The sequence below is a fragment of the Acipenser ruthenus genome, chromosome 4 (assembly GCF_902713425.1).
Source record: "Acipenser ruthenus chromosome 4, fAciRut3.2 maternal haplotype, whole genome shotgun sequence".
Lineage (NCBI taxonomy): Eukaryota > Metazoa > Chordata > Actinopteri > Acipenseriformes > Acipenseridae > Acipenser > Acipenser ruthenus.
In genome coordinates, this window is record NC_081192.1 from 46,771,347 (window position 1) to 46,785,316 (window position 13,970).

Consider the following 13,970-nt stretch of genomic DNA (forward strand, 5'->3'; position numbering starts at 1 on the left):
TACATGTATAATAGGTTTATAATAAATATATACAGAGAGTCAAAAAATGTTTAGCAAATAATACAAGGATAGTACACAGTGCTTTCTTATGTAATGCTGTTTAATTATTATTATTTGTGTCAGCAGAATCAACAATGTATTTTTTTAAAATTTTATTTTATTTTTTTGTTTGTTTTTTTGGGGACCAAAAGAGGCAGGCTGTGTTTTAAGACAACCTAAAAACTTAATGGAAACCCAGTTTAAGAAAGCTGTATGATATCAGTTAAGTCGCACAAGGCCAAATTGGAACTCAGACACAAACATAGCCTCCGGTATTTTAATATGAATTTGTTTATTTGCATTTGGAACGAGAATTGCTCAGTCTAAAAGAAAACTACATGGAAACAGACACAACCCGAAACTACTACCAAAATAGTGAGAAAAAGGTGAGACTTATTTTTATTTTTCCATGGAGATTGCCCCACTGTAATTCATATAAACCTAGGTTGTTTCCTCCTGTTGATTTCTCTCCAATGTATTTTCCGAAGTACTGGTACCTTCACATACATTTGTTGGTATTGTATTACAATTGCGTGTCAGTGTTGGGGTTTTGTTTAACATCTTCCACACAATGACATTGTACTTGTTGTATTTCTGCTTTTCAGCGTCGCTCTCATACTGTCTAGGTGCTGCTTTATCAGACATTTACAGGTTCTGATCTGCGTCACGTTCGCGCCTCAGCACACCTGATAAAAGTGGCATGTGACTTGATTGCAGGTAAAGTCATATGATCGGGCAGTCTCTGCTCCACCAAAGCAATACGACTTGGTAAAACAGACATGTTGTTCCGATCCATAGTCATACGCTACATATTCATTTTTAGGTACAGTAATTTGTATTATAAATTATATATATTTTTGAGGCCCCTCAAAATCTGAGGCCCTGGTCTGCAGACCCTAAAGCCCCTGTGTTAATCCAGCCCTGTATACAGCATGTAAAAACCAAGCTTCCCACCACAATGTGTCCCAATACTTGTATTGTAGGTGTAAGGTATATACCTTGTCACACATCTCAGTACTATGAAAATTAACTTTACTTAGCTTCTAAGCACCTTTATTGTAAAACGTAATACTGTAGATCTTAAAATCTGTCAAATCCTTCTACTGTTTATTTTTTACCATACACCAAAACAATAATATCTATCTATCTATCTTATCTATCTATCTGTCTACAGTGGCTCTCAAAAGTATTCTCCCCCCTTGGACTTTTCCACATTTTATTGTGTTACAACATGGAATCAAAATGGATTTAATTAGGAGTTTGTGCCACTGATCAACACAAAAAAAGTCCATAATGTCAAAGTGAAAAATAAAATCTACAAATTGTTCTAAATTAATTATAAATACAAAACATAAAATAATCGATTGCATAAGTATTCACCCCCTTGAGTCAATATTTGGTAGAGGCACCTTTGGCAGCAATTACAGCCATGAGTCTATTTGGATAAGTCTCTACCAGCTTTGCGCATCTAGACACTGCAACATTTGCCCATTCTTTGCAAAATTGCTCAAGCTCCGTCAAGTTGGATGGGGACCTTTGGTGAACAGCAATCCAACTCTTTCCACATATTCTCAATTGGATTGAGGTCCGGGGTTTGACTGAGCCACTCCAGGACATTGACCTTTTTGTTTTTAAGCCACTCCAGTGTGGCTTTGGTTGTATGTTTGGGGTCATTGTCCTGCTGGAAGATGAATCTTCTCCCAAGTCCCAGGTCTCTTGCAGACTTCAGTAGGTTTTCCTCCAGGATTTCTCTGTACTTTGCTTCATCCATTTTGCCCTCTATCTTCACAAGCTTTCCAGGCCCTGACGCAGAGAAGCATCCTCATAGCATGATGCTGCCACCACCATGCTTCACAGTAGGGATGGTGTTCTCAGGATGATGTGCGGTGTTAGGCTTGCGCCAAACATAGCGCTTAGCGTTGAGGCCAAAAAGCTTGTATGGTCTCATCAATATTTTGGTCTCATCAGACCACAGAATCTTCTTCCACTTGGTCTCAGAATCTCCCACATGCCTTCTGGCAAACTCTAGCCGAGATTTGATGTGAGATTTTTTCAACAACGGCTTTCTTTTTGCCACTCTCCTATAAAGGCCAGTTTTGTGAAGCACCTGGGCTATTGTTGTCGTATGCACAGTGTCTCCCAGCTCAGCCGTGGAAGACTGTAACTCCTTTAGAGTTGCCATAGGCATCTTGGTGGCCTCCCTGACTAGTGCCCTTCTCGCCCAGATACTCAGTTTTTGAGGACAGCCTGTTCTAGACAGATTCCCAGTTGTGCCATATTCTCTCCATTTCTTAATAATGGACTTTACTGTGCTCCGGGGGATATTCAATGCCTTGTAAATGTTCTTATATCCTACCCCTGATTGGTGCTTTTGAAAAACCTTATTCCGGATTTGCTTTGAATGTTCCTTCGTCTTCATGATGTAGTTTTTTTTAGGAAATGTACTAACCAACTGTGGGACCTCCCAGAGACAGGTGTATTTAACCTGAAATCACGTGAAACACCTTAATTGCACACAGGTGGACTCCATTCAACTAATTATGTGACTTCTAAAGACAACTGGTTGCACCAGAGCTTATTTAGGTGTGTCATTGCAAAGGGAGTGAATACTTATGCAATCAATTATTTTCTGTTTTATATTTGTAATTAATTTAGAACAATTTGTAGATTTTATTTTTCACTTTGACATTATAGACTTTTTTTGTGTTGATCAGTGGCAAAAACTCCTAATTAAATCCATTTTGATTCCATGTTGTAACACAACAAAATGTAGAAAAGTCCAAGGGGGGTGAATACTTTTGAGAGCCACTGTATCTATATATCTACACACACACAGTGGTTTGCAGAAGTATTCACCCCCTACCAATAATGTCACATTTCAATTGTTGAATTTCAAATAATATATGCACAGTTTTTCAAACAAACTTTTTTTATTCAAAGCTGTAGTGGTTAAACTGAACACTGTTATATGAGGAGGAGGTTGAATGTCAGCAAAACTTGCAAAGAAAATGTACAAAATGAAATTTAAGGTGTTAAAATCAATCCTCGCCCAGCACAACTGGAAGCTGCTAGAGACTGGAAAATGCTGGCAGATGTTGGTCAACGGCTTATTTTTCCACCTGAGATTGCCACCACTAACCTTCGACCAGATATTGTCTTGTGGTCTGGATCAGCACGCCTTGTTCACCTGGTAGAGTTAACAGTGCCATGGGAGGATGCTGTAGATGAGGCGTATGAGAGGAATAAACTGTGGTATGGTCAACTAGCCGCTGAAGCGGAACAGCGAGGATGGAGAGTCTGGGTTTACCCAGTGGAGGTGGGTTGTCGAGGATTTGTGGCACACTCTACAACCCGGTTTCTCAGACGTCGGATTCAGTGGCCAAGAGTTGCGTCGCATAGTGAAGAACTTATCTGAAGCAGCAGCAACTGGCTGTGGTTGAGACGGAAAGATTCTGGTTGGGGATCTCAAGCACAATAGAAAAGAAAGAAACGCTGATGTACGGGTAAGTAAGCTGGGCTGAGTTGAGTGGAGTGGGGGACAGAGGGGGGCGATGCTGGGATGCCAGAATCACCGTAGAGCCCTCTTGAGGTGTCGTGGGCTAGTCGACGAAACACCGAGGATGGAAGGTGCCCACTTGAAGACCCCAGAGATGTACCCTACTTAGTTCAATCCAGACGGTTGTCATGCTGATGCGCTGGGGAGACCGCACTGTGGTTGATCCCCGGAGTCAACATCGCAGCCATTGTGTGTGCTGATGCGCTATGGAGGCAAAATAAGCTGATCCCTGGAGCCAGCATTACACTTCAGCCATCAACACCAGGCAGAAGGGTATCAACATCATCATATGGAAGGAAACGCAAATGGATGGAGACACAGATGGATCACATTAGTTTACTGTAAAGCTACGTCTTAGTTGGTGCTTATCTTGGTGAGTGCCGAGTTCAAATCAGCATGAAATTTTAACATCTACTCTTGTGTAATGGAAATCATTTTACTGGTTGCATAACTATTCAGCCCTTTAAGTCAGTACTTGGTGGAAGCACCTTTTGCAGCAATTACTGCTGTTAGTCTTTTTGGATAGATCTCTACTAGCTTTGCACAGTAGGATGGTGACAGTTTTGCCCATTCTTCACAGGAAAATTGCTCCAGTTCTGATAAGTTTGTTGGGGATCGTCAATGGACTGCAATCTTCAAGTTTTGCCATAAATGTTCGATTGGATTCAAGTCAGGACTTTGACTGAGCCACTCAAGAACATTGATTTGCTTCTTGTTCAACCACTCCAGTGTGGCTTTGGCTTTGTGCTTCGGGTCATTGTCTTGCTGAAATGTGAATTTCCTCCCACGTTTCAGAGTCTTGGCTGACTCAAACAGGTTTTCCTCAAGGATTCATCTGTACTTTGCACCATCCATTTTCCCCCCTATCCTGACAAGCTTCCCAGTCCCTGCTGAAGAGAAGCATCCCCATAACATGATGCTGTCACCACCATGCTTGACAGGTGGGGTGGTATTGACTGGGTGATGTGCAGCGTTGGGCTTGCGTCAGACATAACGCTTGGAATTTAGACCAAAAAGTTCAAATTTTTGTCTCGTCTCAACACAAAACTTTTTTCCAGACGTCTGCAGTATCATCTACATGCTTTTTCACAAGCTCCATACGTGCTTTAAGAAGCTTTTTGAGTAATGGCTTCTTTCTTTCCACCCGTCCATACAGGCCAGCTTTGTGTAGAGACCGGCTTATTGTTGATGTGTGAACACTGACTCCCATTTCAGACAGAGAACTTTGCAGACCTCTCAAGGTCATTGTTGGCTTCAGAGTGACATCCAGAACCAGTTTCCTGCTTGCACAGCTGCTCAGTTTGGGAGGGCGACCTGATCTGGGTAGTGTCTGGGTGGTATCTTCCACTTCTTAATGATGGATTAACTGTGCTGAGAGGGATAATCAGAGCCTTTGAAATTTTCTTGTACCCTTCTCCTGCTCTGTGCCTCTCTATCACTTTATCCCTGACTTGTTTCAAAAGCTCCTTGGTCATTATGGTTGCTTTGTTGGATCACTATGCGAGTTGCAGCTTAAAAGTCTTTATATACCTGAGGGAAATTATCTACAAGTTAAACCACTTTGAGTACACACAGACTGAAACCATTTCACTAATTTTGTGACCTTACAAACAAATCATTTGCACCTGTGCTGATTTAGGGCTGCAGTAGCAAAGGAGTTGAATACTTATGCAACTGAGATTAATCTGTTTTTCTCTGTAAATCTTACTTATTTATATTCTATAGGGTGTCTGCTAAGAAATAAGAGCGTCTGCTAAGAAATAAATAATAATAAAATAATAATAATTTAACTCTATCAATGTGGTGTAGTTTGTGTAGATCCTACATGTAAAGTCTAATTTGAAAGCGTAATGCTCAGGTGCCAACAAAATGTGAAAACTTTGCAGGGGAGTGAATATTTCTGCAAACCACTGTATATACAGTAATATATATACACAATATATATATATATATCAAAAGTTTGAGTACACCTGCTTGAAACCAGGTTTTTCATGATTCTCTATGCTTTTAACTGTATAAACTTGTCTATAAACACTTTCATTATATGATACGTGTACTTACATAAGCTGACAATCATAAGTGAATTGCATTCAAAAATTTTATTTTTAAAACGAAAATGTAAATCTTGTCAATTTCAATGAAATTGTCACCCAAAGCAAGGGGATTTCAGTCTGAAGCCAGTTAAAAGTCTGAAATGTGTATAACACGGTGTTAGAACACTGGCCTAAGTATAAAAGTGTCTTTGTTAGATGTTCTCTGAGTTAACTAGCATGTTACCTAATTAACCTTTTGTCACCAATTATTGTTAACAGGTGAGGGTCCATGATTACTATAAATATAGGTAGCATAGGCACAAGTTTGTCATTCCTGAATGTAAGCGAGCAGAAAATGACAAAATACACTCAGTTAAGCAAAGAAAAAAGAATTACTGTAATTACTTTAAGAAATGAAGGTCAATCTTTAAGACAAATCGCAAGAACTTTGCAAGTGTCTAACTGCTGTAGCCAAGACCAAACGATTTGAAGAAAATGGCACTCATGAGGACCGAAAAAGGTCAGGCAGGCCAAGGGTGACCTCAGAATCAGAGAACAAGTTCATTCGAGTCACAAGTCTGCGAAACCGGTGATTAACTGCCCCTGAAATACAAGCTCAGCTAAATGCTACTAGAAGTAAAGATGTTTCAACATCAACTGTTCAGAGGAGATTGCGTGAAGCTGGTCTAACTGGAAGAATTGCTGCAAAGAAACCATTGTTAAGAGTGCAGAATAAGAGGAAGAGACTTGCCTGGGACAAGAAACACAGAAACTGGACGTTTGAGGAGTGGAAGTCGTTCTTATGGACCGATGAGTCAAAATTTGAAATATTTGGGTCCAACCGCGGAGTATTTGTAAGACACAGAGAGGGTGAACGCATGAGTTCTGCATGTGTGGTTCCCACCGTCAAGCATGGAGGAGGCAGTGTCGTGGTTTGGGGTTGCTTTGCTGGTGACAGTGTTGGTGATCTTTACCAAGTCCATAGCAAGCTCAACCAGCATGGCTATCATAGCATACTTCAGAGGCATGCCATTCCATCAGGATTACCGCTAGTTGGGCAGTCCTTCATTCTTCAGCAAGATAATGACCCGAAACACACCTCAAAGTTGTGCAAGAACTATCTGGCGAAGAAGGAAAGTGAAGGACAACTCAATCTAATGACCTGGCCTGCCCAGTCTCCAGACCTCAATCCCATAGAACTTGTATGGGACGAACTGGACAGAAGTCAAAGCAAAGCTACCCACAAGTGCCCTACATCTCTGGGAAGTGCTGCATAAGAGCTGGGAAGAGATGTCGGGTGATTTCCTGTTGAAACCTGTTAACCGAATTCCTCGTGTTTGTGAGGCTGTTATTAAGGTAAAGGGTGGCTATTTTGAGGAATCCAAGATTTAGAGACAATTTTCAGTTTTCTTGAACATTGCTTTGATACTCCTTATGTTTTGTTTTGTATATTGTAACATGTGTTTTCATTTTCAAGTATTTACAGAAACATATACGGCGTAAAACATTGTCAGTTATGAAAAAAAAAAACAGTTTCCAGCAAGTGTACTCAAACTTTTGACTGGTACTGTATATATATATATATATATATATATATATATATATATATACACACACAGTGCCTTGCAAATGTATTCAGACCCCTGACCAATTCTCTCATATTACTGAATTACAAATGGTACATTGAAATTTCGTTCTGTTTGATATTTTATTTTAAAACACTGAAACTCAAAATCAATTATTGTAAGGTGACATTGGTTTTATGTTGGGAAATATTTTTAAGAAAAATAAAAAACTGAAATATCTTGCTTGCATAAGTATTCAACCCCCACACATTAATATTTGGAAGAGCCACCTTTCGCTGCAACAACAGCTTTAAGTCTTTTGGGACAAGTATGTACCAGCTTTGCGCACAAGTGTCGGAGTGATTTTGGCCCATTCTTCTTGGCAGATTTGCTCCAGGTTGTTCAGGTTGGTTGGACGACGCTTGTGGACCGCAATTTTCAAATAGTGCCACAGATTCTCAATAGGATTGAGATCAGGACTTTGACTGGGCCACTGTAGGACATTCACCTTTTTGTTCTTGAGCCACTCCAATGTTGCTTTGGCCTTGTGCTCGGGATCATTGTCCAGCTGAAAGGTGAATTTCCTCCCAAGCTTCAGTTTTTTAGCGGACTGAAGCAGGTTCTCTTGCAGTATTTTCTTGTATTTTGCTCCATCCCTTCTTCCTTCAATTTTAACAAGACGCCCAGTCCCTGCTGATGAGAAGCATCCCCACAGCATGATGCTGCCACCAACATACTTCACCCTCCGTTGTATGAATTAAAATGGTGTGCTGCTGGTTCCTGGTAGAGGCAACCAGGTTTTTGGCTAAAATGTCCTGGTACTGGGTAGAGTTCATGATGCCGCTGACCTTAACAAGGGCCCCAGGACCAGTGGAAGCAAAACAGCCCCATAACATCAAAGATCCACCACCATATTTTACTGTAGGTATGAGGTTTTTTTCTGCACACGCATCCTTCTTTCAACGCCAAACCCACCACTGGTGTGCGTGGCCAAAGAGCTCTATTTTCATCTCATCTGACCATAGCACCCGGTTCCAATTGAAGTGCCAATGCCGTTTAGCAAACTCCAGGCGCTTATGTTTGCTGGCTGCTCTCAATAAAGGCTTTATTCTGGCAACCCTTCCAAATAGCCTATTGGCATGGAGGTGGTGTCTAATTGTAGATCTGGAGTCTTGGTGACCCCAAGATGCAACCGCGTTCTGTAATTCTCCAACTGTGGCCCTTGGATTTCCCTTTGCCTCCCGAACCATCTGCTTCATTGTGTGTGGGGGCAAGATACACTTGCGTCCTCTACCAGGCAAGTTTACCAGTGTTCCAGTAGTTTTTAACTTCTTAATTATTGCCTTAATAGTGGTAAGTGGTATATTTAGTTTTTTAGCTATTGTTTGGTTTTGTTTGAATCTTTTGTTTTTGTGTTATGGGTAAACAGCTTAGCTGTCCTGTTTATAGTTAGGTTCCCGTGTTGTGTTTAGTTAGTGCTCAAGAAAGAGCTAGGTGTTTGTTTTGTTTATTTTGTTTTTGGTGATTATTATTAAAGAAAATAGCGCAGAAGCGCTTTAAACCTCAATTTCCTGTGTCCTGGGTCTGTTTTTAAAGGGGCAACAAACCTTGAGTGGTGCAATTTTATTACAATATATATATATATATATTTATATATATACAATATATATATATATATATATATATATATATATATATATATATATATATATATATATATAACAAAAGTATGTGATGTTTTAATTCATCCTTACCAGACACGCAGCAGCTACAACTTGCATATTTTCAGCAAACCACACAGACTGTACAGATATGGCCTGTGTGGAAGAAAAAAAAAATGTTATTACATAGTTATGTATGCTCAGTAATCAAAAGTGTTACTGCTTGAATAAGCTGGAATTTCTGTAATAAGCCCAGTATACAAAACGAGGTGCATTAGGGCTGCAGTGAGTTTGTTAAATATATTCCAATGCGAATATAACAACAAACTCACTTTTATATTGGTTGCCTGATTTATCCTGTAATATAGGTCCTTAAGTTATACGGTACGATAAGTACTAATTTACGGTTGTTTTACTAATGTAGTGCCAACAGTTTAATTTATGAAAGAGGTAGCTTTACATTTTAAACGGTTCCTCCAGACATTTGTGGCTCTTAATTCAGTTTATAGGTTAAAATTATTCAAAAAAATATGAAGTAAAGCTAAAAATGAAAAATGCTGAATAAACACGCCGTTAAGCTTTACTGTATAAGTGGAATATCTCTACCATTTACATTCATTGGGATAATAGTACAGTAAGGGGACAAGTTAAGAGTTTTAATAAACAAACGTCACAAAGGCTCTCACCCAAAGTCTGATGCTGAATGACTGATTCAGTTGAAGACAGACTAAATATAAAAGTCTAAAGCACTTGCACAGAATATCTAAAACAGGGGGACAAATTGATTGTATTTGGAGACAACCATCTTGCATGTTTAAAAACCTTACTGTCTCATATTTGATCTATTACCTCAAAGTGTGCCCTGTAGCTATCATTTGAATATAGTTATGTTATTCTAATGGGCACTTAAATATTTACTTACCAATTGTGCATAGTTGACAACTGAAACAACTGTTGTTGGCAAATTATTTTGAGGGAAACATAAACCTCCTGCCTGTAAATGATTGGGGGAAAAAAATTATATGTGTGTGTGTGTGTATATATTATATAATGTACACACACACACACACACACACACACACACACACACACACACACTACCGGTCAAAAGTTTTAGAACACCCCCATTTTTCCAGTTTTTATTGAAATTTAAGCAGTTCAAGTCCAGTGAATAACCTGAAATGGTACAAAGGTAAGCGGTAAACTGCCATAGGTTAAAAAAAAAAGTTTAGGTTACCAAAAACTGAAAAATAATGTACATTTCAGAGTTATACAAAAAGGCCTTTTTCAGGGAACAAGTAATGGGTTAACAACTTACAGCTCTTCTGCAGCAATGGAAGTAAATTAAGCCTTGAAAGTTGATGCTAACAATTCCTACAGGTGTCTCAACTTTTGTTGATTACTTACAAACCCTCTGTCTGTATAAAAGCAGTGTTGGAACAGACTGTGTTACTACACCCTCTTAAGCATTATTTGGACAGTATTGTACTGCAGAAAGTAGTATATTGCTCTCATAATGGCGAGAAAAAGGCAATTAACAAAGGAAGACAGACAGACCATTATAACCCTTAAAAGTGTAGGTCTTTCCTTTAGAGAAATTGCAAAGAAAGCCAAGGTGTCAGTGAGTACAGTTTCCTACACCATCAAAAGGCACTTGGAAACTGGAGGAAACTCTGACAGGAAGAGGTCTGGCAGACCCAAAGCCACAACAGAATCAGAAGACAAGTTTCTGAGAGTCAACAGCTTGCGTGATAGGCAGCTCACAGGACAACAGCTTCAAGCACAGCTTAATACTGGTCGAAGTAAGCAAGACTCAGTTTCAACTGTGAAGAGAAGACTTTGAGCTGCAGGTTTGACAGGTCGAGTGGCAGTAAGAAAGCCATTGCTAAGATGGCAAAATATGAAAAAGAGGCTTGCCTGGGCCATGAAGCACCGGCAGTGGTTAAACAAAACGATTCCATGATTTCTTTTTTATCTCCAATTGTTTATTTGTTCTATGCTTTAATTTCAGAGTACATTGAGACATTAAACTGCGTAAATTTCAATAAAAACTGGAAAAATGGAGGTGTTCTAAAACTTTTGACAGGTAGTGTGTGTATATATATATATATATATATATATATATATATATATATATATATATATACACACACACACACACACACACACGTATAGATTGGTAACAGCCATTAAGGATGAAATATGCATTCTAAAACAATATTAGAAAACAATTCAGTACCATTACCCAATTACCTTCCAGCTATAGTGGGCTTCTATCAGACAGTAGCTGCTCAGTGGAACTTTTCTCAGTGGAAGGCTACCTGAACAATCATTACAAGTTCAAGGTAAATCTAAGTTTTAAAGTGTGTTTATTTATTTATTTATTTATAAAGAAAATAATGAGATAAATTGTTCTCTAATAGCGTGCCTGTTGATGAAGGCTCTACCTCGTGGTATTTGACCTTGACTTTCATTAGCCCCTAACTATAGTTGTGGTCAACTACTACATGGTAAAGTCTTCATCGACAGTCATTATCGCTTAAATAATAATACTAATGTTTATATAAAATTAAGTAAGCACTAGTTATTAATTCTGATTGCACTTTTTTAAAATGAAAGTGCAAAGTGCCATCTTTATTGGATTAGAAATTGCTGGTAAACATTTTCATTTTTATATGCATTTTTATTTTAAACATATCCATTCTGATACCATTTTTAGATATTTATATACTGAGCAGCAAAATAAACTTATCACTATTATAAACACATTTATTTTCGAAAAAAAAAAATTCATATGAATGATGGACATTGACGAAATGTTTTTGGTTTCTTTTTAAACACTATCATTCATCCTTGACAATGACATGCTTGAGTGACTATGACTGAAGCATATGCACTTAATCACCTAATTAGTGAGACAGTTAATTGGACACTGGCTATGGAGTGATTTCAGCTGTTGAATTGCAAGCTTGAAAAAAAGCAATAAAGAATCACAGAAAAAAGACAATATGCCGCGTCTGTCAAGAGAGCAGCACCTTTGTGCAATCAGCATGTTGGAGGCTGGACAGCGTACTGTGGCTCATTTCAAACCTAGCAAGACGGTATAACCAGACACACTGTCAATGACAGGCCATGAACTGGGAGACCAAGAGTCACAACACCTGTCCAAGATCGACAGATCATTTTGCAGCATCTTCATGATGTCAATTGTTAATCAGCACAATAAAAAGTCACTACACCTGCTCTAAAACAGAGTTTGTCATTTTTTGATCACATCTAGTGAATTTTATCCAAATATAAGTGATAAGTTTGTTTTGATGCTCAGTGTATGTATGTATGTATGTGTGTATATATATATATATTCCTGTGAACTGTAACAGTATAATATAATATTATTATTATTATTATTATTATTATTATTATTAATAAAAAGATTAAATGCAAAGTGTTCCAGTAAATAAAAAAATTACTTACAGGCATATTTGTCTGGCCACACTCACAAGAGTTGGTTGTGTTAATATATGTTTCTTGACACCTGACACACCTGTTAAAGAACAAGAAGAAACAATTTGAAATACTAGGAAGTATGTAATGAGTTTATTACAAAATGTTCTGTATCACTTATATCATAGATGATAGAATAATGACTTACCTGTCACCAAAAAGATTAGGGACTGCGAAGGACGGCTCAGTACCATTGCAGGTCTCACAAATTGCTTCATCCAATAACATTCCATTTCTGTTCCGTTCCACTGAGATGAGAAACACATAATTAAATAAACACAAAAGTGTGCTTGTGTGCATTTGTATACATACTGAATACTATAACAAGTAGTGATGCTCCCGACACACTTCTGGTTGTGCCATTTTCTAGAATATTAAAGTGAATACAAAAAATCTAAAATAAATGGATGACCGTTTATGGATTCAAACCAAGAAATACACATTTCAGCATATTCAATTAACCTGCTGCACCATCTAGCCTCTTCAATGACATAACTATCATACCTAATATTCTTCCTGGCGGGCACTGGCATTTTCCTTCAGTATTTAAACCTCCTGGACATCTGATGCAGTCAGAACCATCCTGAGTGACTCCCTTTAAAACACAATTCCATTCTATTATTTTTAATACAAAAATGTTCTTAATCTAGACACCCAGCTGTCTTTATTCCAAAAACAAATTGAATGTTTTGTGTATTCTAAAAAGAATGGGAGAACAAAAAACAAACACATTAACATTATTAATACACACTTACCGGTTTACTGTCAGCTGGGCATTTCTGACATGTTATAGCTCCTCCATTGCTGGATACCACTCTGTGTCTAACTTGGCAAACACATGAAGTACCTACAAAAGACAAACACTTGCTAAATACTATTTAACAAGTACAGCATGTCCGTTACATACACAACTCCACACAGCAATAGTTTACAAAACTGACGCTATCAATTACATAGAAACTGTATAAATATTTCTGCAATGCATCTGAAACTGCAGCACAAACATTTCAACCTTTGCGTTTGTATACACTACATGTGTAAATATATCTGTATACTTCCTGTATGCTTTTCTAGAATTCTTTCTATTCACAGCTGTATAATGTAGGGTTGTGAATCCAATTCTGAAAAGCATATATGCACTATTACGGTTAAAACGTAATATGCTATCGCTATGGCTCTTGTGCTCTGTCTTGCGACTTGTATTTTTCATATAGCACAGAGGGAAATTAAATTGTCATCATCTAGATTTATTTTCTTGTGTGTTTAGTAAAATGCATTTGAATATACGCAAGTTTCTCTAGCGTACTACTTTCTTACCAGAAACACTTCTCACTTGGTTTATTCCGCACTGAACGCAAGACAGACTAGAAATATCAAAGTATTTTTCACTTCCGCAGTGTGAGGGCTGTTGAAAAGGTATGGCAAATTGTTGACAAGAGGAAAGTCTGGTTTTCGACAACACAAGAAACAAGACTGCTATGCAAACAAACACAATGAGCTTTCCCGTCGCCATGGCAGGCGGCACCACCAGCAGCAGGCACCTTCCAGTATCCCACAATCCTCCCCGGCTACTCTAGAAGCTCATAGATCTGTGGGAGGAGGCGTGGTGTAT

General features: G+C 38.4%; 1 protein-coding gene across 1 annotated transcript in view; it reads right to left on the bottom strand.

The window, feature by feature from the left end:
- The window catches only part of tmem67 (transmembrane protein 67), a 28,748-nt gene extending 14,807 nt beyond the window's left edge, over window positions 1-13,941 (bottom strand). The window contains exons 1-7 of the mRNA XM_033999016.3: window positions 13,676-13,941; window positions 13,114-13,205; window positions 12,863-12,953; window positions 12,507-12,606; window positions 12,329-12,398; window positions 9,777-9,848; window positions 8,948-9,010 (exon numbers count right to left, since the gene is read on the bottom strand). Coding sequence (XP_033854907.1) covers window positions 8,948-9,010; window positions 9,777-9,848; window positions 12,329-12,398; window positions 12,507-12,606; window positions 12,863-12,953; window positions 13,114-13,205; window positions 13,676-13,871 — 684 coding nt within the window. The 5' untranslated portion in view covers window positions 13,872-13,941. The remainder of the gene's footprint in view (window positions 1-8,947; window positions 9,011-9,776; window positions 9,849-12,328; window positions 12,399-12,506; window positions 12,607-12,862; window positions 12,954-13,113; window positions 13,206-13,675) is intronic.
- Between the last annotated feature and the right edge of the window lie 29 nt (window positions 13,942-13,970).